General features: G+C 43.1%; 1 protein-coding gene across 5 annotated transcripts in view; it reads right to left on the bottom strand.

Annotated features, from left to right (window-relative positions):
* Positions 1 to 27,568, bottom strand: part of DAAM1 (dishevelled associated activator of morphogenesis 1) — a 155,769-nt gene that overhangs the window by 25,710 nt on the left and 102,491 nt on the right. For 4 of the 5 annotated variants that reach the window (XM_037054417.1, XM_037054415.1, XM_037054413.1 and 1 more), the window contains 13 exons: positions 24,197 to 24,291; positions 21,852 to 22,185; positions 21,133 to 21,243; positions 20,600 to 20,703; positions 20,249 to 20,315; positions 19,912 to 20,029; positions 19,330 to 19,468; positions 18,985 to 19,043; positions 15,725 to 15,912; positions 14,941 to 15,240; positions 14,531 to 14,638; positions 7,429 to 7,458; positions 6,259 to 6,365 (listed from right to left, as the gene is read on the bottom strand). In XM_037054417.1, the coding sequence (XP_036910312.1) occupies positions 6,259 to 6,365; positions 7,429 to 7,458; positions 14,531 to 14,638; positions 14,941 to 15,240; positions 15,725 to 15,912; positions 18,985 to 19,043; positions 19,330 to 19,468; positions 19,912 to 20,029; positions 20,249 to 20,315; positions 20,600 to 20,703; positions 21,133 to 21,243; positions 21,852 to 22,185; positions 24,197 to 24,291 (1,760 nt within the window). The remainder of the gene's footprint in view (positions 1 to 6,258; positions 6,366 to 7,428; positions 7,459 to 14,530; positions 14,639 to 14,940; positions 15,241 to 15,724; positions 15,913 to 18,984; positions 19,044 to 19,329; positions 19,469 to 19,911; positions 20,030 to 20,248; positions 20,316 to 20,599; positions 20,704 to 21,132; positions 21,244 to 21,851; positions 22,186 to 24,196; positions 24,292 to 27,568) is intronic. The other variant, XM_037054414.1, reaches the window with a different exon arrangement.

Below are 27,568 nucleotides of genomic sequence, written 5' to 3'. Positions count from 1 at the left end.
GAAACTGAGGCTCAGAATAGTTAAGTAATTTGCCCATGGTCAAATATACAGAAAGTGGCTGTGTCTCCCACAAACCCAATATTCTTGATTGCTAACCCCAAGTTCCTTTTATAAGCATTGCTTTCCTAAAATATCTCACAGGGAAGGATTTAAGCAAAATCACAAATTTGTTTTCTGTACACCATGAATTTATATGATTTCCTAATGTAATTAAGGATGTATCGATTATGTCAAGATACCAGAGTGTTGTCTATAAAGAGTCATAAAATTAAACATGTAAACACGTTTTAGCAGGCACAACCAAGAGTCATAACCAGGGCAACAACGTCTCCATCAGATTATTAGCTACAAGAACAGTCATTCTTTTGTTTTGTTTGTAAGCATTAGATCCAGACTTACTTTAAAAGCTCACTTCTTTACAAGCTACCGCTAATGTGGCATATTAATGTCATTTGATCTGTCCTTCTAGTCTGTGATCTTCAAGAAGAATAACATTTAGGACCAGAAAGACATAATTAAGCTCAAATACAGAGCAAGGCATATAGCCCTCAAAAGTAATGTCTGAAGCAGGAGCTTTAGCGTCAGACAAGCTGGGTCCCAGACCTGGCTCTGACAGTTCTTGGCCAGCGTGACCTTGAAAAAAGTTTTGCTTTAGCCTCAGTTTCCTCAATCTATTAAACAGGGACAATAATAACTACAGCTAAATGAGAGAGAGAGAGACAGAGAGACAGAGAGAGAGAGAGAGAGAGAGAATAAAGTAATACTTGTGCATGTAAACTGTTTAGCGTACTGCCTGGCCATTGAAGGGCTCAACACACTGTATAGTACACTCCATGAGGGAGATTTTTCTACACCAGAGGAAAAAAGGTAGCAATACTCAACAGAACCTTAATGGTCATAAGCAGTTATTTGATCACTAAACAATGCTTCATAGGGTTATTAGGAACAATTTCCAAAGTACTCTCATACCTATTATTTCACCATAGTTTCTTCTCTGCATACATTACCCATTAAGCTTGGGAGTATTGAAAAAGAGTTAGAAGATGTGGTATTTATTTTAAAGGTGAGTATGTCTGAGAGAATCAAATGATAAGCTGAAACACTCAAGACAGAAGAGTATGTCAGGCACACAGGACACACAAGAGGGCTGGACGAGAGCAGGGCAGGTGCGAGGGCCACGGACGGAGGACAGAATGCCAGGTGGAGCCCACTCTGGACACGTCTGGCTTGTCCTTTCCTCTAGATTTTGACGTGATCTTGTTAAACCACCCATCCTGCCACTTAAACTGAACATGGTTTCACGTGCCAATAAGCAGGACCAGGAAGGAACGGAAATTTGGGAATCCTATTTTACTAGTACCATGCTATCCTCTTTCATGTTTTCATATCCAAATACAGCATGTAGGCAACATGCCCAATTATCCATTTCTAAAAATAAAATAAAATAAAATAAAATAAAATAAAATAAAATAAAATAAAAGCCCAGTCTATCGCCTGGTCCGAGTTGCAGTACTACTATAACTCCTGGGCTGTGGCCAGCAACCCTGGACCTGAGCAGACTTCTACAGATTGTTTCAGCCACCGGGCACAATCGATGCCTCATGCCTCATAAATTTGATGTTCATTAGAACATCATGGTGGAAAAGCTCCAAACTTAAATGGAACAACTAGGCAAGTTGGCATGGGTAAAATGTACGATGGGAAAACAACTATTCCAGCATCAAGGCCTCCACCATACACGTCCTGGGCAGCCCCTGGTTTCAGGACACCAAAGGCTCTTGAGTCAATTGAGGGCCAACACCATGGCACGGCCCTGCAAGGCCAAGGAGGAGGAATATCAGAGAAGGCTGAAACTGCCACTAATGAAAGCCAACTGGGTGTGGAGACGTCTGTAGTCATCACCAGAAAAGCTCCACTTATAAGAAAAAAATAAATTAGTTCTGTGTCCTTCTTACACTAAGCTGAAGAAACCACTTTATGGTACAGTTCTGCTGAGTCCTTCTGTTTTGCATTTAAAAGAAAAAGAGCTGAAAATCAGAGTGAGAACAATACTTGAAGTATCAGATTTGCATTTCATTAGCTCCCCATATGGAGCGCAGAACGTCTTGCTTTTGAAATTGTATATATTTATGCTCCTCAACGCACCCCCCCCCCCCGCCCCCAAGAGGCTGTCTGGACTAAACGCGAGGTCTAATTCATAACAATTTTGCTTCTCTTAATGTAGCCCACAAAGAGACTTGAGATTTTAATAGGTAGTACTTAAGAAAACCTACCTGTCAACATACTGCCTTGCACGTGGCCTGTTGGAGCAGACAAAGAAACTGTACCTTTGGGGAAAGAGGAGAAGGGTATGCTGCCCTCCGGGATGGTTCTATAGGTTGCCGAGTTCTTAGTATCATCTGTCATTCACAGAATGAGTTGCTAATCTCTGTAATTTAAGGACCCTACCAGTTCTAACCTTTTAATTGCTTTTAAAGCTTGGCAGTGCTCTGGTGTCGGAGGGTGGCAACTTCTGAGACATCCACTTCAACTTTCTTTACAAGGCAGGAAACAAACTGGCCATTCCAAAACAGTATTTAAATCTACCTTGCTCTACTCAAGTATTTCAAAAATGTGCCAAGAGAATTGAAACATCCAGGCATAATTACAGTAAGTTAGGAATGGAGGCCACACCAGACTTAGCTCTGCTTCAGTGGACTTAAGCCAAATCCTCCTGCTTTAAAGTAGCTTTTTGTGGTTTCCTACACCCTGGCTGCCATGGTGAGTGAGCATCTGGAAAAAAAGAACGGCAGGACACTTTATGAAAGTGTTTTTTTAGGGGGGGTTCATTTTGCATATAAACCAGCTTCCAGGTTTCTTTTTTATTTTTTCTCCTTTTGGAAGAGAGAGGTCTGTTTTGGGGAATAAAGCAGAGTGGATTTTAGATGGCCACACACTGCCTACAGACACGCCGCAGAAAAGCCACCGCTCACTCTGCCCAGCGCCCAAGGAATGGCTCTCACTCCACTCCCTCCTCAAGTCTGTGAAAGGCAGGGTCCCTGGTGGCGGAGCTCCTGATTCCAACTCTTATCTTCCAGCTACTGTCTTTCTCGAGAGTTGAGAGTAACCCTGGCCACTCATGCTGGGAGCATATAGAAAGGGCCTGTGCCTTCTTCCCTGCTTTGCCCCTGGGATAGCAAGGGCTTTCTTTCTGACTGTCTGCTCAGCCCCAGGCGAGGCTGTGGCAAGGGCCTCTGATCAAAGGGTCCGTGGCCACTGGCTTTCGTAGTGTGTGGGTAAGGAAGAGCTTTTAGGGATAACCAAACGCTGCGGACATATGCACTCATTAAAGTGGAAAACATCAGACTTTTCACTGTGGTGAAATTCAGTGTGATGACTGCATTGCTGGAAATTAAATTCCTAGTCAGCAAGATAAGAAACAGAGAGGGTTGCTACCCTTTGGGAATGAAATATGCAGAAAAGAAGATAGAGAGTAAGCGTGAAATGGTAAGAAATCTTGACATCAACTTGGAAACGTTCCGATTCATTGTCTCCAGGCCCAGACTCAGTCTTCATGTCCTGTTCAGAGTTTCTTCATCTCTCTCAACTCTGTCCCTTGTTAGTGTCACCTGGACAAGAGAAAGAGCCTCCCACCTGAGGGCTGTCTTTGCCCCCAATTCCTGGCCCCTTCCAGTCTATCCTATGAACTACTGAGAGATCATACTTGCAACTTTATTAAAACAAAGTACCCTCCTCCCAGACAAACTGCCAATCAATCTCTGATCTCATGGGCACATAAACAGGCCACTGACTGAGCAGCTACCACACAGAGGCATCTTGCCAGATCCAGTTCTCACAAGCCCACTGCAAGGTGATTGCTTCCATCATCTCCACTTTATAGACAAGGAGGGTATGGCTCTGTCCGGGGCTGACTCATGCCCTCACCAAGGCATCAGGCATGGAGCGCAGGCTCTCCTGCTTGGTCTCCTCTGATGCCCCTCCGGTGCCTTTTCACCCTGCTGCACGCCTCCCTGGAACTGCCTCTGCCCCCCTACCCACATAACTGTTGTTGCCCTTCGAGGCCCACTGTCCTAGTAAACCCTGCTGGTGCCCCTCTCACTTGGCTGGGCTCCTGTCTCCTTATAGTCAGGCCAATCGAAACCCTGAACGGTTCACACACCACCTTGCCTGTGTCATCTTTCTTCTCCAATCAGCCATGAGCTTCCCAAGGCAGCAGTGCTGTCTTAAGTGTGGGTACTTGCAACGGCACCCAGCAGAGTGCCAGGCAAACTCTCTAATAAAAGAGTACCAAGTGTGCTCTCACAGAAGCCCCTCCCTCCTTTGGTGGGTAGGAATGCATTGCCAGTGAAAAGGGAGGAACGAAAGCAAGGAAAACTGCTGACTGGTTAAAAAACCTAAATTAAAAAAGCAAATTAAAATGAAGCCTGCTTGAATTCTGTTACCTTTACCACAGCACATGTGGCGTGCCAGCCTGAGGGGAGAGCTAAAACTATTGATCACTGAGCAGAAAGGCATGTGTTAATGAATCCTGGGTGGGAGAGAAGGTTTTAGAATCTGATCAATAAAACTCAATTACCTTTAGGTCAACTGAGACTCAAACTTACTTAGTTATGCACAATAACTTTTAATTACGGGCACTGTAATAGCACTTATTCATTAAATCGGATTTTAATAGATAATCTAACAAATATGAGGGATGTCCTCAAAACTGTCTCCTAGAGAGAGTTCAGACACATTCAAGTTCTAAGTCACTTTAGACTCTGACACTTCCGAGGTAACAAGTGAGTTACATACCACAAATATGAAACAATTCCTTCAAATATGGGAATGGAAATTTGCCAGCAAGAGATGTAACCTTATCTATCACCAGCGTAATTACCCTAGTTGGCACTAGTTCTGAGAACAATCTTCATGTAAAGAAGTGGGTTGCAATTTAATTTATACGCCTACGGGCACTAAAACACTACAGAAACTCAAGAGTGATGTCTCCCTTTGTGAAATTGTTTTCAATATTCCTCTAGAAAATACAGGAAAAAATTCTAGAGTTAAAATCAAACTTCCCCCCAATTTTAATTTTATTTTGCTGTTGAGGATGCTATTTGTAAAAAGACACTGAAACAAAACAGGGTGCACACTGCAGAAGGAAAACAAGAGCGCCTCCGATTATTTTCAGTGTGTCCCCTGCGTGTGAGATGGGCGGAGGAAGTGGGGGAGATAAAGGCAGGGCCGGCCACTTACACAGCGCCCATTCTTCCAGGGGCAGAAATGAAAGGCCAGCTAACAGCGTGGTTCACGTTACCTTACTAGCTGTTTTAAAATTCAGGGGTCTCAGTAGGCTTCAATTTCTCTTTCACTAAGAGAAACACTTGGTCCCTGAAGTAATGTATATCTGGCTACCGATCAAGCTTCCATGCTGAAAACCAAGCAGCAGCTTTGTGTTAAAAGAAACTTACTCTACGGCCATTTGAAAACGAAGGACGACCACTTCCCCTCTTTACTCTTCCTGAAAGAGAAGTCACCTTACACCAGCCCCAACGCATACGCAACATTCTTTCTAGAATGTAACCAATGGGACTTGCATTTGAAGCCTCCAAGTTCAGGATTCTTTACATCTTCTTTCTCCCATAAGCAGTAGGTGTCTTTGCCTGCTGTGAAAGTCCCTTTCAGAGAAGAGAAGAGACTGGAGCCAGACAGGCTACTTGAAATGCCCAAGATGACCTGAAGCAACAATCGGATTTCGGGCTCCCAATTTCCTTCCTTCTTTTCAAGTTCCAAGGTTGTGATGGTTTACAAATCATAAGAAAGATTTCTGCATGGGGCTGAATTAGATAAATTAGCATGTCATCGAGGTTTGGATTTACATATTCTTTTAGTCATAAAATGTTCAGAAAGAATATGAAATCATATAACCTTGAAGTATAAAAAGATGACTTTATAAGAAAAGAAAAGGCTTCACCATTGGCCCTAATTCTGTGACAGTGTTTCTCAACAGCCAAAATAACTCTAGGCCAAGAAGTATAAATAAAAAGCAAAGTCCGTTTTGTAAAACGGACTACCTGCGAGACAACAAACAAACACAAATTTTGACTCGGGTCAAAGGTGAGGGCACTGCAGCCGCCCTCACCTCAGACAGCAGCCCGTCTGAAGGACAGCACCTTGGCAGAGGCTGGTTGAAAGATCAGGTAAAATCATGTGTTTTTGAGCCACATGACAGAGACACTGGTCCTACCAGAAATGTTCATTCAACATCCACGATACCTCGAGAGAAGGATGTTGCAGTTCTGAGCCCTCCGACCGTCGATCACTGACAGCTCCTTGACTTTAAGTTTGGAACTCAGCGTGTCATCAATGGCATCTGCTTCTTTCTGCAAAGAGCATTAAAGAAATCCATCACAGTCCAACAGGGCATTGCCACTTCAGACGCATACTTTTCCTTTGTATTTCCTCTGTTTGCACACACACATCCACTCCTGCACACACAACAAAACTGAGGTGGTTGTGGAGGGGGGCCTAGGGAGGTGGCGGAATTGAAACAAAGACTAACATCTAGTCAACCAAAACAAATAATAAGAAAAGCTGACCACCCACATTTGAAAAAGCATTATCTGGAAGAACAAAGTGCTTCTAAGTTGAAGAAGCCAAGTGTGCATAAACTATCAGTGACCGGTGCCCTTCTTTTGTCCCCCACCTCCCCGTGGATAGCAGACAGAACTGTCACTAGGAATCACGCTCTGCTGCGGCCTGCCACTGCCGGCTGCAGGGCACATTCACCCCAGAACTCTTTGCATCCTGAGCACTCAGAAAGCTGAACAAAAAGACCCCCAAAGTCTTCATGTGCAACAGGAAGCTCCCGAGCCTGTGTGGTACCTTTCATTACCCTGGAGCCTGATGGACAGCTCACGGGGCGGGGACAGCTCGAGGCACTAGTTCAACTACTCGAGTTAGCAGTGGAACACTACTTGCACACTCTGCTGCTGTACAGAAAGCTGTAAGCAATGATGGCCAGTTGTAATTTATGGAGAAACATAAAGCAAGTATATATGACAGTTTGAGTAAACTGGACATCAAGGTAAAAGCACAGACCAATTTGATAAGTAGCAAGTGTGATCTTATTAGAGATCAGGATCCATTTAAAAAATGGATCGTGGCTTTTAAAGAAACATAAGGAAATCCAGGAGCTCTGGAATTGTATAACCATTTAGAAAACAAAGACAATGTGGAATTTATAGTGAGAAGCACCGTGTGAACAAACTTAACAACTGTCTTTTCTGTTGACGGGATTTCAGCTAAGAGCTGAAACCGAATGGGAAATCACCTAGACACTGCATGACATCATCTGAACCAAAGGGGATAACCAAGGCGTTTCCAGCTTCCACCGATCCAAGGAGGTCACCACACTAAGCGAGGTGTAGGTAGTTGTGCACTTACCTGCTTGGAGTTACTGTTCACAAAGAAATCCTACAGCCATGGCAGAGGCATGGAAAAGGCAAATCAGACACATGCAGTTCAGAAATCACAGCAACAAGTTTGCGAAAGTCAAGGAAATCAGTGACACGGGGAAAGAGGTGACTTATGCCCCTAGGAGTGGCAATAAGAGTTAACGAAGATGGGAGAGCCTGGCCGAAAACACAACTAAGGGCACGGTGCCGAGCACTCAGGGCAGAGAAAGAAGACGGCGTGTGCTGTGCCTCCTCTGCACTGGTGGAAATCGAACTGGGAAATGAAAGGACTTAAAACACCCCAGAAAGCCTCAGGTGGGAAAGAACACATCCTGTTTGAAAGGACCACTGGGCTTCATCTATTCAATATAACTTCTGCAGTTAAAAAAACTCAATTGAATAAACTTCAGGAAATTATTCCCACTGTCATACACTGCTAGCAATATGTATATTGTGGAAGTAATCCTCTGTCTTCTGGTGTCACAAGGAAGGATTATGAAAGACAGAAGACTGGTTCAACAACACGGATCAGTAATAGTAACCCTCTGTACCGCTCAGAGTCCAAACAAGGCCTGCAGGTATTACAGGTAGGTATGAGGAAAAGGACAGAAGGCACAATTGCGAGACAATGAGGGATTCATGTGGCGTCCAGCCATTGGTGGCCTTGTCCCAACTGCCTCAGGGCTGTTTTGAGCGTGCAAAAGTCAATAGCTTCTTCTTGAAATAGTCCACAGGAAAAAAAGACTTGAGTGAAGAAGAAAAAGAGGAAGAAGTCATTGACAAGTTATGAGAAAGTTACAGCTTTCTTTGCATATTTTTGCCATGATGGAACAAATACAGCTTCAGTGTGCAAAACACACCTCAGCTTTCAGGCCAACTGCTTGCACAACCAGCTTTGCTCAGCCAATTCCTCAAGGCCTCACTGGTCCTGGCAGCACCACCCAGGCCAGCTTCACACAGACGCCTTGTTTCCTATCGCTTTTCTATTGGGACACAGGAGTGCCCTCCTTTGGCTTTGCCCATATAAGAAGGGACTGCTTTTCTAGAACAGCATTTAAAAAATAATTTGATAATCACGCAAAAACTTTCTTCTCCTCTGATGTCACAGTTTTCTTTTGTCCCTGTTGTCATTGTCCATTTTTCTACTCTGAAACTCCCTAGAACTCTTTCCCTGTAAAAGCAGTTTCTCCTTTCAAGTGCAGAAAAAACTAAGGTGACGTGAACTCCATCAGGTCTTACCCTACCTTTTCTCACTGAAAGAGACAAGTTGCTGGTTGAATTTAGATCTGGCTCTCACTGTCTGGCCTTCAAAAATGAAACTTCTCTGGTAAATCTCTGTAAGTTCCCACCATCAGGAAATTGAGATTTCTGACCCCAGTGTAATGGGCTGTGGAATTAGGCAACTATCAATAACTAGGTATGTACCAGCTCTCAGTATGTCTGTAACATGAGATCAACAACTGGATTGTTGTATGTGTGTGTGTGCTTTATGTTTTTATTGTTGTTCAAGCATAGTTGTCTCCATTTTCCCCCTACCACTACCCTCCAACCCAGCCATCCCCACATCCCACTGTCGATCCTACCCGCCTTTGGCTTTGTCCATGTGTCCCTTATACATGTTTCTTGATGACCCTTCCCCCTTTCTCCGTTATCCTCTCTCCCCTCCCCTCTGCTTACTGTCAGTTTGTTTTTTATTTCAATGTCTCTAACAACTGGATTGTTAATGTGAGGATTAAATGTGATGATGCATATACAGCATTTTGTACAGTACCTGTTATGAGCTCAATACTTGGAAGCTATCATAAAACTATCTTCTATTTCAAGCTGATGATCAAGTTTTTTTCTCCTATTGTTCTGCTTTCAGCTGAGCTGAAGAACAGTTGGTCAAGATCTCCCATTTGTAATCATCAGCAGCAATAAGTGTAGCAGTTAATACCTAAGCAATGCACCTTCTCTTTCCAGAGGTGAGGATGAGGAATGCCATGGGAGAGTTTGGTTCACTGCTAGCCTTACGATGCCCCTTCTTTAAGAGTCCTTCCATCATCACATTTTAAATGAAGTCACAAAGCTTATTAGCTGGGGTATGATAAAAATAACAATGTTTCCAGTCCTATTTCAGTAAGTTAACATTCTTTTCTGAAACTTTAAATTCTTCACTACCTAGCTTGAACCAACATGATAGAATCATCTGTATTTGGCTCCATATAACTGGATGTCTGATTTTTTCCAGATGATTTTTGGTGTAGAGCGTTGGGTGTGGAATGTCAGTAGGAACTTGGGACTTGCACCTTCAGGAGCTAGTACCGACAGATTCCTATAGATAGGGTTCCACAGTGAAATAATGACTCAACACTTCTTGGATAGTAATAGCCCTTATGTGAATGGTTCTTAATCTTTTTGAGGTTGAGATTCCTTTGCAAATCTGGTAAAAGCTAGGGATACCTCTCCAGAAAAATGCATATACTAATATTTATATAAACTCTGCATTTGATTAACTCTTACCATGGAGTCTAGTTATAGAACATCTACCTTATACTTTAGTCTTAAGAAAAACTATCATTTACAAATTTCTCTTTGGCATTCATGTGTCATAGCTAAGGAGCAAGATTACTCAAATAAACATTCTAAATCACAATTTTTCAATGTGGATACTAGATATACAGAATAATAAAAAATGTTTGCAGACTGGTACAACCACTATGGAAAACAGTATGGAATTTTCTCAGAAAACTAAAAATGGATCTGCTGTTTGACCCAGCAATTCCTCTGCTAAAATTATATACTAAGAACCCTGAGACACCAATCCAAAAGAACCTATGCACCCTAATGTTCATAGCAGCACAATTTACAATAGCCAAGTGCTGGAAGCAACCTAGGTGCCCATCAGTAAATGAATGGATGCAAAAACGATGGCATATTTACACAATGGAATTCTATGCAGCAGAAAGAAAGAAGGAGCTCCTACCCTTTGCAACAGCATGGATGGAACTGGAGAGCATTATGCTGACCGGAGAGGAGAGGGGAGGGTATTTCAGGGGAAAAGGGGAAGGATTTACAGGAACAAGTATAAAGGACACATGGACAAAAACTAAGGGGGGTGGGGTGGAAATGGCAGGGAGTGGCAGAGTACTGAGGGGGTGAGCTGGGACGGGAGTAAAAGACAGAAAACTGTACTTGAACAATTAAAATAAATAAATAATAAATAAATAAACAATGTACAGATGAGGTATTACAGAATTGTACATTTGAAACCTATATAGTATTATTAACTGATTGATTCCCAATAAACTCAATAAATAAATAAATAAACAAATACCCCCAGGTGTAACTATGGTTAAAAAAAAGAAAAATGATAAAATAATTTTAAAAAGTTTTTTGCCACTTATAAAAATCAGAAGATACCATTAAAAGTTTCAAAGGGACCCCCCCCAGAATGATTTGTGTAGTGCATATTAGCTGGAGAGATCAGACTGTGGACCTGAGATGGCAGTTACCCTTTCTGCCCTGAATGAGAGCAGATAATATGTGCTGATAATACAACCTGTAAAGAATGGGTGTCCCCAGGCAAAGAGCAGGGAGGAGGAATGAAGACAGTGAGCTGTTAATTTATTGCTACAAAGATATGACTCCCCTTCGGCAAATGTCAAGTTCATTTCCCTCTGTCCAACTACATGAATAGGGAGAATGAATTTATAACATCTCAAGATAAACCTTCCCATAGAAGCAAGATGAATAGTGCCTAAATGTATCTGAAATAGCATTACTATGCAATGCACTACATTATATAATAAAATTAAGTCTTTTGTAGCTGTTTGTATAATATAGTTTTAATGAGAAAAAGGGGTTTTGAGATTAAAGAAACTGACTTTCAAATGAACTTTTGGAATGTGAGCAGGGGAATAACCGCACGATATTAAATTCCACATCATGTGGCACATAAGCTTACATAATCAGCTCTGTACACCTTTGATATCCACACCAACAAAAAAAAAATCTGAAAAAGAATGGTCTCGTTCTTAAAACTGCAGTTTAAGAAAATCCTTTCCAAAACCTGACCTTCATGGTATAAGAACAACGTGAAACTAAGAATCAGGCTACTTGTACACCTGACTGTGCCCAAGGTGACTGTGCCACCTGTTCGGACACGAATACCACTGAGCCATTTTTTACTGTCTGCGAAACAGGAATAACACTCACTTCATAAAACTAGTGTGAGGATTAAATTAAAAAATAAGTATAAGAGCTCCCTAAGAACTGAGCTTCAGGGCTGATGAAAGTGGGAACTGTACATAGCGTACTCAGTGTCAAAACTGGTGATCAGCTTTGATTACCATCTGTTAGTTTATCTTATGGTTCTTTAAAGACTTCTGTCATCTCTGCTTTTATACTCCAAGTTGCACTGTAGGCCTGTGCAACAGTTTAATACATTTGCATCATTTGAAGTACTTCATATACAAAACAGTGCAAATATTTTTCCTATTTTTAGTGATACATTTCTCAAGTCAAAGGAGCATATCTTGTGTATGAACATACATTCGTATAAAATCTTTCCTAAATGTCATTGATCAGTGTTCGCCTAACTTAAACTGATCTGATATTTGAGACTTTTTTCCCCTCCAAAATCTTCCTCTTGTAGCACGCATACAGACAATGACATGCGTGTGTCCCTTTCTGAGAAATTTACTTGGCCCCACAACTGGATGATGTACAGAGAGTTTGATCAGGTTTTTTTTTTTTAAACTACGGAGGGAATAATGAGGAGATATCATAGGAAAAATAGGTTCCCAGTATTTATTTGGGAGTGGAAAAGAAAGCAGTTCAGGTGTGATAATTATACAGTACTTTGCCAAGACTAAAATGAAAATGCATAGGCTTGACAATGTCATCAGTTATGAGACTAGGGGACAGTCAATGACAGGCACCCTGTTTCCTTTATTCTGTCTTAACAATGCCTGCATCTTTCAATTTTCTGTCTCTTGACATTCAGTAAATTCAATTAAATGGCTCAAATTTCCTTCATTTGGGAAATATACTTATGGCTTAAAAGTTCTCATCTCAAATTCTTGCACCAAGAGGAGAAACGTACTTGAACCAAGCAGAGCAGATGTGTTGAAATTTTCCTCTAGGAAGTGCTACTGAAAATGTCATGAATGATTCTACTCACCAGTCTACTTAAGTGGTGTTAAGTATAACTGAAATGTTCTGGTCTTTCCTGACTGGGAAGGGAAGACTACTGATTACTCAAACAGTGACTGGTTGCTAGGAGACAATTACCCAGTTGCCAGGCTTTCTGCAATCTTGTCTCCTAGAGCTCTTGAGAACTGTCCACATATTTGTCCCAGAGCATTTTGGCAGCATCCTTTTGCACCTTCTGCTGAAAACCAGTTAATTACGAGTCTTATAAACTTGGGTCTTTCAACCACCTGCCTTCATAATAAATGCAACCCACACACTCAGACTTGAATAGCATCATTTGGAATAACTGCTATTTTCCCTTCCTTTAATCTACCTCCCTAACCTTCACCTCCAGCAACCGAAATGGACCAGTTTTAGTGACTGAAACTAAAGTAGGAAATCAATGGGGCGTGTAATGAGGTCAGCAAATTATTTGAATTTATCAGGAAATCAGCTAAAATGGCCTAAGGCTTCATGTCAAGGCCCAAGGAATACGTTCCTGCGACAGCAGAGAGAGGAGGCCCTTTGCAGCCCATCAGGAACGAGGCTGCACTGAACACCTGCTGTGTGAGGGCTCTGCACACATGCTGTGTTTGAAAGGTAGAGTGTCTGGCTCCCCACTGGACAGCATTCTATTGTCTTACCTTCTCGTTCTTCATTTCCCTTAATGGTGCATACGACCCCGCACAAGTTTGCCTTCATACTTCTGCACGGCCCCAGCAAAGGGCTCCTGTTTTAGGGCTATGTTGCCATGACCGGCAACTGTTTGAGTTTCTGTACTTCTCTAAAACAGCACTAAAACCTACTGCAGGGACGTTCTCCCTCTAAGTGAAAATACTCTGGCTAAAGGACATACCTTTTTTTCCCCCCCAATTTCAGATGGCTCAAAGGTCATTTTGAAAATAAAAGCCCTTAGCTTGTTTCTCCCCCAGCCTCAGGCCATGTTCTGCCCTGGTGCTCGGCAGTTCTGTTCTGAGACACTTTCCCTTAGGAACCAGGCCAAGCCTAAGCAGACTCGGAGGCGCACTGCTCTCCTGAGGATGCGTTCCTATTTAAGACCTACTCTGCTCTCCTCACCTTTTCTCTCCTACAGTCATCCTTCTCACACTTGGGACTTCACGTTTCCCTTCCCAGATCCCACTGCACCTTCCCTCGTTCTTCCGAAACCCTCTGAACCCAGCCTCCTTGCCGTGACCTCTTCTGGTCCACCCTCGAGAGGTCCTACTAAGATGCCCTCTCAAGGGGTGAGAGGTGTCACAGATGTGGGCAGGACACTGACTGCTCGAACACATCGGCAATCACTGGTCACATGCCCTCACCGGTCCCATCGGGATCGCTGCCATCAGTGCACTTCCTCGGCCGTCCCGGCCCCTTGGAGTCAATCATGGTCACGACACAGTAAAGGCTTCTCTCTGGGTTCTAGCTAGCTGCCAGAGTTTAGTCCGTTACCGACCCCCATACTTCCAAAGGCTCCATCTATTTCAAACAGATAGCCCACTTCTGATAATAACCATTTGCTATACATATATTTTAAAAGTCAGATAAACTACAATGGCTTCAGAAATAAACATGATTTTGACTAAGCACTTGTGATAATAATATACGAAACTTCTGCCAATGGAGATAAGGTCTTGGATACACAGCAGGGTACGAAGCTCCCTAACAAGAAGCACGCGCGCACGCGCACACACACACACACACACACACACACCTTCCACATGTCTGCACACCCCACACACTGACAGGCATACACGTGTGGACACATACGCCATGCTGCTTTGCAGAAACATGCCAGGGCAGACTGAACAGCCGAGAACCAAGATGCCTATCGTGTCGTGGTTCTGGCAGATGGCCCAGGGACCAGGCACAGAGACATGTTTTTCCTTCTGCACCATCTGGAGGGCACATGCTGTTACCTGCTGTCTTTGGTAGGCAGAGAAAGTTCGCTCCAGGTCTTCGAGATCTAGAATTTTGAAGACTTTTGTATCATCGATTTCAGTCCATACAGTTCCTTCCAGTTTGTTCTGCAAACATTAAGTTCATAAGTGCTAAGGTTTACAGTTACACACAAAAAGAACAGACATGGTTATATTTTCAAATGCTGCTATTCCCAATTTTCATTCCACCAGATGCTCAAAGTGAGCTGGCTTCAAACGGCGTGTCATATATTTCAGAAGATTTATCACTTAAACGTCTGAGCTGGTGAGAACCCCACACCCATACTAGAAGACGAAATCGCTTAACAGCCAGGGCTGCTCCCGTTCTGTGCCAGCACAGCGAGCTGCTGGTGCCACCCCTCAGGGGGGACACTGAACAAATGGCTTACCTCGGGCAGCTTAGACCAGTTGAAGGACTTCAGGGCGTTGGTGGGTTGAGGAATGTTTTTCTTCTTCAGTGTCAGACCCAGTGGAGCACCTGGAGGTGGCATGACTCCCCCTAGGGGAGGGGGCCCGGGGGGAGGAGGAGGACCACCAGGAGGGAGCGGTGGGGGTGGAGGAGGAAGCACTCCCCCTGGTAGAGGTGGGGGTGGCGGGGGAGGAAGGAGAGATCCTGGCACCGAGGAAGGAAAGGGTCCCCCTGGGGCCCCGGGTGAGGGCCCTCCTGGGACTGAAGCACAGACGGCCCTCTGCAGAGATAAAATAGGAAAAGAGAAGATCAATGGAAGGAGTAAATTCACGGGATGGTTTTGAAAGTCTGATGCTTTGCCCAAAATTAGAGAGAAAGCCACACCTCTGAGAATGTGGGTTTTGAGGGACACTAAGTAAAACAGACCTTCTGGGCCTCGGTGGGCCCCATTGGGTCAGATCTCTGTATGTGGCACTCTAGTGCTTGTTTGCAAAGCATTCCCGTGCCTCTCACTTCTTGAACCATCATCCAGCTTGGTTTTCATGATACTGGTTTTCATTTTAACCTTGCTCTGTATTAGAGGATCTGTATTAGCATCTAAAAACACCCTCCCCCGGCTCACATTGCTTCTGCTGCCCAACCTATGCGATAGCAGAGGGAGCAAGTCTCCCACCCATCGTGAGAAACCAGGAGACGGCTGAGGTTTTACTCCCCCAGTGAGGGGAGTAAAGGATGAGGGGCTCCAGGCCGCCCTTGGTCCTCACCCTGCTGAGCTCGTGGAGCTGGGCCGTGAGATCCGCCACCTGCTGCTTGACTTGCTTATGCTCAGTGGTCTCCTTTTCAAGCTTCTCTTTCATTTTGTTTAAGGTCTGCATCATCTCCTCCTTCTCTTGGGTCTTGGCGTCACATTCTCTCTCTTTCTTTTCCAATTTCTGTTGTAGCTCATTGTGCTCTGTGCATGAAAACAATCAGACATGAAAACAAGGGGCTCTTCAAAGCCGAAGCATTTTCTCTAAAAAGAAAATTGACTGAGGACTGTGAGGCTCTTTATTGGGTAAATATTATTGCTCTTCTCCATCAAGGGGAGCGACTTGTGGGTTCAATGGTGTTTGTACTTCAAGGGGGCTTCAGACGGGCAACTTTATTAACTACGTTTTGTACAAGATGGAAGAAGAGACTCTAGAGTCACAGTTCTTGTGGAGGAGAATGGTGCCTGTTGGGTAATTAAATCAGAATCCTGTCATAGAAATGGCCTGTTACCTACACTGGGGGAAACGAATATTAAAAGGGCCTCTTTTCACGAATTAGAAATGAGGAGAGAGGTCCAGGGCTCACTAACTAGGTTTTCTGGCGTATGTCCGACTAGCAGAGGGGCTGAAAGGGAGGATCTTGCACTGTGAGGAAATGCTGCTACCAGACCCAGTGTTTGTTCCACAGCAATCATTTCTCCCATCCCCCCCAGAAAGCTACTTGAACTTGAAGAATTTTATGCCTCTGGCAAACAATTCTTAACACTTATGAAAGCAAATGTTATTGCTTCAGCATTGAATATCTTACGAAAATCACCATAATATGGGGAAAAATATTAGCTCTCATCAGCAGTTTAACTGACTTCCCCAATTCTGCCATAATGGAACAAAGCATCCAATTTAGTGATAATGCTTATTTACATTGCCAACATGCCTGCTGATTCTAGCGCTAATGAGAGTGATGAGCTTTGGAAAATTGGACTAATGAAGTTGAGGCTGCAGATCTTGATTTCAAATACTTGGCCCCAATTCCTATTCTTTTTCCATCAATAAACCCACTAGAGATATAACCCACTGGGGCAGAGATATACAGAATTTGTCTCTATGTCTGAATTTGAGAATATACTTAAAATTTTGCTTTCTCTTCTCTTACTTCTCTCTTCTGAGTCTTCCAAACTCAGAGTTTGCAGAGAAGGGCTCAAGACACTACAACCCTTGGATTTTTGCCAGCTGCAGACTGAAGGGAACCAACCATTAACCCGCTCTTGCCACTGCTACCACGTGTGCAGTCGGAGACCCACCTGACCCCCGTCTTTCCTTCTTCTACCTCCTCTTCGTTCCTCTCTGACAGCTATGAGACTTGATTTCCCATCACCAGCCATTAACAAGTCTGGCCTTGCCTCAGAACCACCTGAGAGAGCCACCTCTCGGGACCCCTGAACCTCATCCCAGGAAGTAGGCTGGGGCTTGCAGATGTGTGGTTTTCAAGTGCTCCTTACATGCTTCTGATGCAATGCCAGGTTTGGGAAGCTCTCCACAAATGGCACCCATTTGCCAGCCTAAAGGATTCTCTCCACGAAGGACATCCATTTGCTAAGTTTTCATTCAGCACTCACTGAAGAGTGTGCTGCACTGGAGGGGGTTCTCCTCAGACATTCTCCACCTTTCAGGTCCACAGAACTTCCTGTCTCCTCACAGCCTCCACCCTCTGACAAACTCATCGGCACGCACCCTCTTTAATACAACTTTGCCACTTGAAGCTTCCAGAAAACAATTTTACCTACAGTGTCTCCTTTCACACTCTACCCTTGACCTCACTTTAAAACATCCTGTTTTCCTTCTGACCATTTTCTCTTTTACCGCTGCAACCTCCTAAATCCTACAACAGTCCCCATCATTTATTGTGCAACTAGCATGTGCCAGAGACTGCGCTGCAGTCCTTACATTCCTTCTGTCATTTCATCTCCGCGAGAACTCTGTGATTTAGACTTATAATCACTGTTTTACAGAGAGGGAGACTGTAGGAGAAGAGAACATGACTTAGCTACTAACCTACACAATCAGGAGCGGAGCCGAGACTCAGACCCAGAGCCGGGTGCAGTGCCTGACACACACACCGGCACTCAAGAAGTAACCACCGAATGCACAACTGAATGACTCCCGAGCTTATGGCCCAAGTTCTCCCATCAACCTGCACACCTGAGCCTCCACTGTCTAAGGTTGTAACCCCAAAATACCACTCACTGACCATTTTCTCTTTGGTATAATCTCTTTACCCTTTTAGTCAATGTTTCTATTTTTTTCCTATAGAAGTTTCTGAAACTTATTTATAAAAATGGATGTGCAGCCTTACTTTTTAAAAAGCAATCTGATTCATACGAGGAACTTGGAATATTACAGTACTTCACATTCGGTATTTTCCTGTAGCAGGGGTGGCCCTGCTCTTCTGCTCAAGGGAAAGGACAAATGTCACAAGATGGAAGGAACTGCTTCAGCATCTCTCGGACCTTCTTTTGAACACTAAACATCAGGATGAGCACTCTTGGGCTTCACTTGCTATGAGTGAGTAACTTGGACAAGGAACGGGAAAAGTCACTATCCACACAGTGACGGTGTAGTGGCTGAGAGTATGACTGTGTTGTCACAGAGGCCAACTTTAATTTCCTGAGATTCTGAAGGAGGGGAGAAAATGATATCCATTCTGTGAGAGGCTGGCACAGTGCTGGGTACAAATGCCCTTCCTATCATTCGATGCTCTGTGTTAACATCAAAGACATATCCAAATACTCCCCAATAGCTGGTATGTTAATGTTTCATAACACATGTCTCTATAGTGGTCAGTGATCCTCTGCAAGCTTTCTCTTTTTGTAACTGGTGCCAAATGTAAAGTCACGTGAAGAATTGGGCTGCCGAAGCCAAGTGCCCTGTTTTTCTTTTAGAGTTCTGGGTAATCCCTGGTGTTCCTTGTTACATTTCTTAAAATTCGGTATGCTTTAAAGAGCAGTTATGGAGTGGGGGGTGGTTTGGGAAGGTTGATAATAAAGAATATCTGACTTAACAAATATTGAGTAAAAGCGTAAAATATTTAGGAAACTAAAGTAGCTTAACTCAAGAAAAGTCAGTAGAAAATGCCCTTAGGACAAGAAGAAGAAAGTTGTATGCACTAAAGTTACTCAGAGGCATCAATGTGAATTTCTGAAATATACAGAAAGTAGAGTCAGTTGTCCAGGAACCAATACTGTGGTCTCCTTTCTTGTCAGGGCCTCTTCACATACCTTTTCTCATTTTTTCTGCTTGTTCTTTCCACTGCTTAACTTCGTTTTCATTAACCAGCCTATGTAACAGTTAAAGGAGCATTAATTACAAAAAGTTAGAAAGACCACTGCTAAATGCACACTCTCTAGGTACAAAAATAGCCTACTGCAGAGAAAACTTTCAGCATGCTTGAAGCCCATTAAAATCCACATGACACTTAGATACAATACATGTGTATATAAAAGACTCGTATTTGACCTCTAAAACATTTCAGTTCTCCCAGCTGCTACTTTAAAGTAGGATTAAAATGAATGTCTTACATTGCCACTATTATCTTAGAGAGAGCAAAATAAGAAGAAACTTACATCCGTACAACATTCTTAATATTAAAGTTTTCCAAAGGTGTGGAGTCAGGGTCCTGTCCTTTGTCATTCTGGATAACTATCTGCTGTATGATTCTATCCAGCAGCAGCCAGTACTGAACAGTGTTGCCACTTCTCTTGTCTAAAAAAGAAAACCAGGGTAGAAGATACTTCAAATTATTTCTAAACTAGAATGACTATTTTTCAACAGCGGTCACCTGAAGACCTGGTCAGAGACCCAGGGATGTGTTAACATCTGCACCTCTCCTCCCCAAAGTTTCTGGGACTCAGACCTGTACTCATCATTTATTTGATTGAGAGGAACTTTCTACCCCTTTCTGAATGTGTTGTAAGGCATATATTTATTTTTTAAATCATTATAACTTATAAAATCACTATCATTTATAAAATCATTATAAGTTATATCATTTCATTTTGAGAACTTCACAACACCCCATAGGCTGGCTGCAACAAAGCCAGGGTTTGAAATCCAGGGTGTGCACCCAACCTAATCAGCACTGTTCAGAAGACAGAGCCCTTGGGAGGACGTCCGAACATTCAAGGATAAGGGTCACAAACACTCACAAGGCATTTGGAGGCAGTGGTGCAGGATGGACATGAAGTGAGGGTAAGCTTCACTATGAGTCAGCCTCTTCCTGGTCAGCTCAAACATCTGAGTCGCACTTTTTGTGTCTATGTGAACCTATTTCATAGGAAAAAGAAGTCTAAGTCAAACACCCAAGTTCCTCAATTCCCACAGTGCAAGGTGGGCGAATCAAAGGCAAACAGAAGCTCATCCTGCCACTTAGGTAGCACAACAGAACTCTGAGGTTGCCCTTGGGTCACACCGCTCCACAACACGTGTTACAACGAAAGCCCCTGAGCTGATGAGTGGAGTCAGGCTGACTGTAAGCATACGTACCAGCTCGAATCTTTTGGCAAATTCTAGTTCATCTTCATTTCGGAGCATTTCAAAAAAATCTAAATGCCTGAAAGACAATTAAAAATAAGACATTAAAAGTGGAATGCCCCACAAACACAGGAATGTAGAAACCAAGTCTTGGATATGGATTTAGGGCTAGTGCCAAAACCCACACTAAATTCTCTACACAACGTGCGACTTCTTTCATCAAGAAAGTCTTAGTATAATAAACACCATTAGCTGGATTAACATTCTGGTGCAAGCACCTGAGGTTACAGACAGGTTACAAGTAGTTCCTGGAGTGGAATTATACGCAGGGAAGAAGCACAAACTGTCTCAGATCTGACTCACCTGTCTAATGTCGAATTTTCATGTTCCCTCAATTTATCTATTACAGGTTGAATTCCTAACATCAGAAATTCATAGCGAAGATGAAGTCTAAAATCCAAACTTTCCTGAAAGTAAAAGGGTAAGAAAATACATATTTATTCTTTTTAGACTACACAGTCAGTAATCTTTTATTTTAATGCAAATTCTCAGGCCCTGCCTGGTCCAAGTGTATCAGCGATGCTGGGCGGGAGACCTGGAAACCTGTGTTGCTGTTGCTTGTTTGTTTTTAAATATTTTATTCATTCATTTTTAGAGAGAGGGGAAGGGAGGGAGGCAGACAGGGTGAAACATCAATGGGTTGCTCCTCGTGCACGCCCCACCTGGGACTGAACCTGCAATGCAGGCATGTGTCCCGACCAGGAATCAAACTGGTGACCTTTCAGTTCAAAGTCCAACCCACTGAGCCACGCCAGCCAGGGCTGTAGTCAGCAATCTTTTGAAATGAATATTCTTTAATGATGCATGTTGTACGCGGTGATATAAAAGGCTCTTACCACTCCTGCGCCCTGGCTGAGCACTGCGTTGATGAAGGACATGATGGCGGTCTTCAGACTCACTTCGTCTCGATACCGCCCCGTGCTTTTATCCAAGTCATTAATCAACGTCTACCAAGGATACAAATATTAAAAAAGAGCAGTGAATCATTACTAACCTTACACTCGTTTTATTAACTTTGTAATACTCAGAAATTTTAAAATTGGGGGGTACTTAGAATTATACTGATCCATAGGAAACCACTTAAAAAATGAGGCCCCCAAACTTTTTCAAAATTCTTAATACCATATACAAGTTTACAATATATATTTGTAAACAAAGTACAAAAGACTGTGCTTCGTTAACTCTGCTTGCTTTTTATGTGTGAGTATAAATGTAATGACATAATCACACTGTTCATAATGATCCCAAATTAAGAGTGGCAACCTGTAACCTTTCCAGGGGATGCCCCACTTAGTGGGTTTGAACGGTGTGCGCTCTATAGCGTCTAGGAAGCAGGGCCATGGTTTCCAGCTCAGTACATCCCAAACCCCAGGGTGATCAACTACAGAAGGCACACTCTACTCTCCGGTACCAAAACCTAAGAGGAAAGAAATGCTTGACATGGCAGCGTGAGCCGCCACCACCAAGGGAAATCTCGAGTTAAGTTCCCTGCTCAGCGCTGGCAAAGGCACCTGTCAGAGGGGTGAGAGCAGCAATGGAGAGGGAACCCGCTCACCTGGAAGCGGGTCCTTTCGCTGGCGTACTTCTGATAGTGCAGCATGGCCTGCAGAACCTTCTTGTGGCCCCCGGGAACCAGGCACACGGCGCCCAAGATTTCCAGCACAGCCACCTTCGTTTTAATGTTCTCTGTGCTCAGACTCTGAGCAATGACATTAATACTCTCAGAATGCGCCAGGACATGAGCCCGACCTTGAGAGTTGTTCATTAGCGCTTTGATACATCCAATGAGAGAGGTATGTATGCGAGACTCTGAGGTCTCGTAGTCCATGGTCTTTAGAAAGTTGAGAATACATGACAGGCCATCCAAGTCGATGAATCTGGTTACAAACCTGTCAGGATGAGGTTAAAATGCATCAGACTGCAGTCTCTTTGGAATTTTGTATTAGCTCTTAATGCACCCTTAATGGAAAAGTTTAGGAGGTGCCGAGCAGGAGAAAGGAAGAAGATGCAGTTGGCAAAGTACTGAAAGGCTCACAGTGATGGAAGTCTTCTTAATCCCTGGACTCTTCCTTGGCACAGACCCGATGGTCAGGTCTAACCAGAAGTGTGGGGGAAAAAGTCTCTGTTTGAGGTAAACGGATTTTAACTAACACAAAGAACCAACTAACAGGATATATAAGCACAGAAAGTCAGAAGAAGGCACTCAGAACATTTGCCTTAGGTTGTTATCTGCTGGTGCTGTGTTATTGTAGCCCCCAGCCCCCATGTGAGGCCCACTGAGGCAGGCAGGCAGGCAGGCCCCATACCAGTGCAAGTCAGAGAGAATCCTTCAACTCCAGGGTATTTGCCTGCCAAACAAATGATAATCTGTATCCCTGAGGTTTTGTAGCAAAACCCTTCATTTGTACGGCATGCTATACACAATCTAAATATATTAAACAAATAAGTGCAATACTTTATCACTATGTATTAATTTTATTGATATTTATGGCATTTATTTACTGTAAAGTCAATCAACAAGAATCATTCACAATGTACACTTGCATGTTAAGCTTCTGAAAAGTTCAGAAGTAACCTGTTTATCTGACTACCCTAGAAATTTCCAAACGTATTTAGTTCTGGGCACCGGCTAACAGCTGAGAATGTGGGAACACACCCACGGAGAGAAACACTCACCTAGTCAGGATAGGCTAGAAAACCTCTGTCATCTAACTATACAACATTTTCGATGGATCAGGAGGTTTTTCTTAGTTAGCATTTTATAGTCAAATAAAGGAAGGAAATCTTTATTTTCCAGCCTTTCACCCAACCACATGACCCAGGGATAGCCATGCTGGGTCAACCAGCTGGCTTCATTCACAGCATCTGAGCTAACAGAACGTCCCAAACAGCCCCAAATCCCACCAAACCTTAGTGGCATTAATAGAAAATGAAGGTGTGGGTGGCACACAGTAGAAATCAATTGTGCACCCTCTTTTTAGTAAGTGTTTTTGAGATATAATTCCAATGCCATACAATTCATACTTCCAATGTATAATCAATTTTGTGATTTTTTAATGTATTCAGAGTTGTACAACCACTGCCACTATGTGGTTTCAGAATAGTTATCAATTTAATTATCCCCAAATTCTATTTCCCCTTCATGTCCAAGCCAGGCAATCACTAATCTTTCCGTGTCTATGCATTGGCATTTTCTGGACATTTTCTATAAATGGAATCATACAATATGTAGTTCTTTGTGTCTGGCTTCCTTCAGTTTGCATAAATATTTTCAAGGTTCATTTATGTTGTAGGGTGTACCAGTACTCCATTCTTTTTTATGGCTGAGTGGATAAATCCACTATATGGATTTACCATATTGTATTTATTCATTGGGTGATAGAATTTGGGTTGTTACACCTTTTTGTCTATTCTGAATGACGCTGCTATGAATGCTTGCACACGAGACTTGTGGAGGACACTTTCTGCATTTCCCTTGGCCACGCGCTGAGGAGTACAGTTGTTGGGCCATGCGGCAACACTGTGTGTAACATTCTGAGAAACTGCCCAGCTGCCTTCCAAAGTGGCCGCACCATTTTTCATTCCCACCAGCAGCTGATGAGGGTGGCAGTTTCTCCACATCCACACCAACACTTGTTAGTCTCTGTCTTTTTAAATTTTAGCCATTTTAATGGCTGTTTGCATATGTTTTAATGAAAGAAAATCAATTTATTGAATGTTCAATGAATAAAGCATTTCATCCATGGTTCAACTGCATGTTTTTAATTTAAGACTTCCTCGAAAGTTTGACTATTGTGGGGGGAAAAGATAAGAAAGTAAGAAAAGGGAGAAGAAAGAATAGAGAAGAGAAGAAAGTTAAAAGAGACAAATGGTATACACTACCAGGGGGGAAAAAATTACCTCATTGGTTTTGTCCTTAGTGCTGTCTTCAAACTCTCTATAGTTTTACTTCTCTCTTCCTCTTCTTCCTTCTCTAACGCCAGCAGAGATTTTCTCTGTGCAAAGAAAACTGAAGTTACTTCTTCCAATTTTATGTTTTAATTATGATATAAGCAAGACAAACCCACCTGTTATGTGTTTAACACACATAAATAATAAATCCATAACAAAGATTTACAACAAGCCAAAACATAGAGCAAAAGCACCAAGGATTCTATAGATCTGTTATCTCTACTAAAAGTTAGTTCTTTCAAGTTTTAAACAAGGCCTTGAGGAAATGTTTAGAAATCAGTAGAGGTTAAGTTGTCCAAATGTTTGTGTAACTACACTCTGATAAAGATACCACTATTTGTATTTGGTAGAAAGAAGAGTGAACCTGTAGTTAATTATAACATCCTGGGCAACTAAAGTTTCGTTTGCACACTGTCAAACTGAAGTGGGCAGCAATCCTGACACCCTATTTCTCTCATTCCTCAGCTGAAAAGTGTAACCTTTTATGATTTTTTTGTTAATAAATGGTTTTTTAAAGGAAGAATTAAATTGACCCTGATACTAAGATGGACAATTCCTTCAGAGGAAACATTTAAGTTTTAGAAATGACTCAGCGTCCCTTGGAAATCAGGATAAGGAGGGCGCTCCAGCATGTGCTCGCGCCCGCGCGCCCAGGAGGCTGCGAGAGCAGCGCGTCCCAACTTTAATGTGCATACGAGTCACCTGGGCATCTTGGGGACGCACAGGCTCTGCCTCGGGGTGCCTGGGGAGAAGCCTAACGCGCTGCACTTCTCACTAGTTTCCGTGCAGTGTGGATGCTGCGGGGTTGTGGACCTCACTGGGAAGAACGAGGCTCTAAGGAAGCAAATCTCAGTTGATATTGCAAAGTCACGAATGCTTGTAAGGCTTATAAACTTGTTAAAAACTCTCTTCCATTCCTTTCACCCCAAGACCAGCTAATTGTACTAAAAGTATCCCCAGTGTATGGCCCCAGGAGCCTCTGCCCTCAGGACCACTGGTCCCTCGAACACATGCTTGTCTATCTCAGTTTTTTTACTGTCACCAATTCTGATAAAATGCACAATTGGGGAACAGACTGGGGTGCTGAAAAATAAATGTTAGGCTCTTATCTAGTGTGTCACAATGACGCAGTCTCTCCCTTTCTTTCGGCACCACAAATCACCAAGGGGAAGGCGGCTTTACTCCATTTTCCCCCCAGTTTGTAAGTAACTAGATGTTCACTGAAGCCTTACTTTGACTTCACAGTTAGGGGAGTAAAGCCCAAAGCAAACAAATGTATCATTTATGGCAACTGAAATAAAAATCAGTGGGGCCTTGTTTTTTAAACCATGATTGTTTCTGCTGAAGCTGTCCTCTGGCTGGTGATGTGTCTGGACAGCTGTCACCAGAGGGTGGTCAGGGAAGAAGCCGTGTGCAGAAATAGCCAATCAATTCCTTCACAGCTCTGTGGACCCGTCCCCTGGAAAATTCAGCACAAATACAGCCAAGTACGTTTAATCTCCTATGGCACAGCTGAACTCTAGCCTCTTAAGCAATCACTTTGAATCTGTAGCTCAGAATCAAGCCTTTTATGAACATCACTCCTTGTTCCTAAGCTTAATCACACAAAACTATCCCCAAATTAAAGCCTACTCACATTTTTTCTTGTGGTTCACTAATACTAAGGGAAGATACACGTATTTATCTTAACGATCTTGAAGAAGATGGAACATCTGTATAAAAGCAGACTATAACGAGTTTCTCCCTAGTAGACTTCGGAGTTTTATGAAAAGTCAAGGAAGCCAAATTGGAATTTCCCTTCCCAATATAAGGACCATCATTTTCCTCTCAAAAGATAATATACTCTTTTTTGTATATGATATGATATAAATATTATTTATTGTATTGAGAAAACTGAGGATATGTAGATGAATCAACATTCTAATGTGACTCTTCAAAATAAAATAACTTATGAAATGTCAAGATTTAAGCTTCGAATTTAGGAAGAAGGCTTCATTTGCAACTTTTTGTGGAAAAATGGGATGTGCCTACATTTCTGAAAATGGCGGCCACACCAAACACCCAGTACGCACCTTGGCACATGTAGGACTGGCCGGTGACCCTCTCTGGGTGCCCTGCACACTGAGTAAATCCCTGTTCCCATGAGAAGCAGATAAACACCCTGGCAGATGCTGTTCTGGGCAAAGCCGCTAGAGCAGGCACTGGACATGCAGGGCCGAGGGAGGGGCACAGATGAGGCACGAAAACCATTCCAGCCTGCGAGTCTGGGGCCGAGCGCCAGTTTGGAAGGTTTCATTGGTGTGAAATCACTCAGTGAGCAGGCTTAGCACACTGAATTTCATTTCCCATCCTTCCTTCCTGAGTGCACAGAGAAGTCACACACAAGGAACGCCCAGGTCCTCCCAGAACCCTGCGGGGCTGGAATCTTTTATTGCTCTTTCTCACTCTTTAACAGATCATTCAGGGGTCCTTTAAGAATAAAGCATTCTTGTTAGGAGGCTTACGTAAGTAACTGAACTTGTTCCACAAACAGCTTCACGAACCAGTAAGTGCTGCAGTCCTTGACCTGGACTGTTTATCACTCAAGGCCTGTCCCTTAAAGAAAACAGATGCCTGCCCCAGTTCAGAAAAGTTTGGGGGGGGGGGTGGATTACCAGGCCTCTTTTACAGGTTTTTAACCCAAGTTAGTGAGAGGCAAATTGGAAAGGAGTCTTTGAGCTCAGGAATAGATGGGTTTAAATTCCAGCTGTACCACTTCCTAATTGGATGACCTTGGGCAAGGTAACCTTTCTCTGATCTCAGACTCCAGATCTATAAATAGCACTTAGAGCACAGGGTGCTTGTAAGCCTTTAAAACAACATGTAAAGTGTCTGTTATACTGCTTATCACATGACCCACACTCACTAGCAGCAGTTGCTACTGATGCTGAAGACAATGGACGATGACATGGACAAATGCCCCTTCAACAATTTCCTAAGCGCAGAGCCAGAGTCCAGCTGCCAGGCCATAAAAGGATTTGAAGGAACTATGTGCCTTTCCAATCCCTAGGGACAATGTCTCAGGATTTCTACCATGGTTATCAGAAAGATTAGCCAGAACTATGGGAGGAGGTAGTGGCAACATGCATGGTGAAAAAAACCCCAGAAAATTCTGCAGTTTCCAGTCTCATCAGGCCTCCTTTATTGCTTTATGCACACAGTAGTTCCCAGGTCTCCTTAATTCACGAACTGTTAATGCCTTTTACCTTTAACCCTGCAAAGATGCTGGCTGGGACCTTGAAGGAGCATTAGAAAGCTTTGTTAGGTGTTTACCATATAAAG

Source organism: Sturnira hondurensis, unplaced genomic scaffold, assembly GCF_014824575.4.
Source record: "Sturnira hondurensis isolate 20B ecotype Veracruz unplaced genomic scaffold, ASM1482457v3 Scaffold0008196, whole genome shotgun sequence".
Lineage (NCBI taxonomy): Eukaryota > Metazoa > Chordata > Mammalia > Chiroptera > Phyllostomidae > Sturnira > Sturnira hondurensis.
This window is presented reverse-complemented; position numbering and strand designations above follow the sequence as displayed.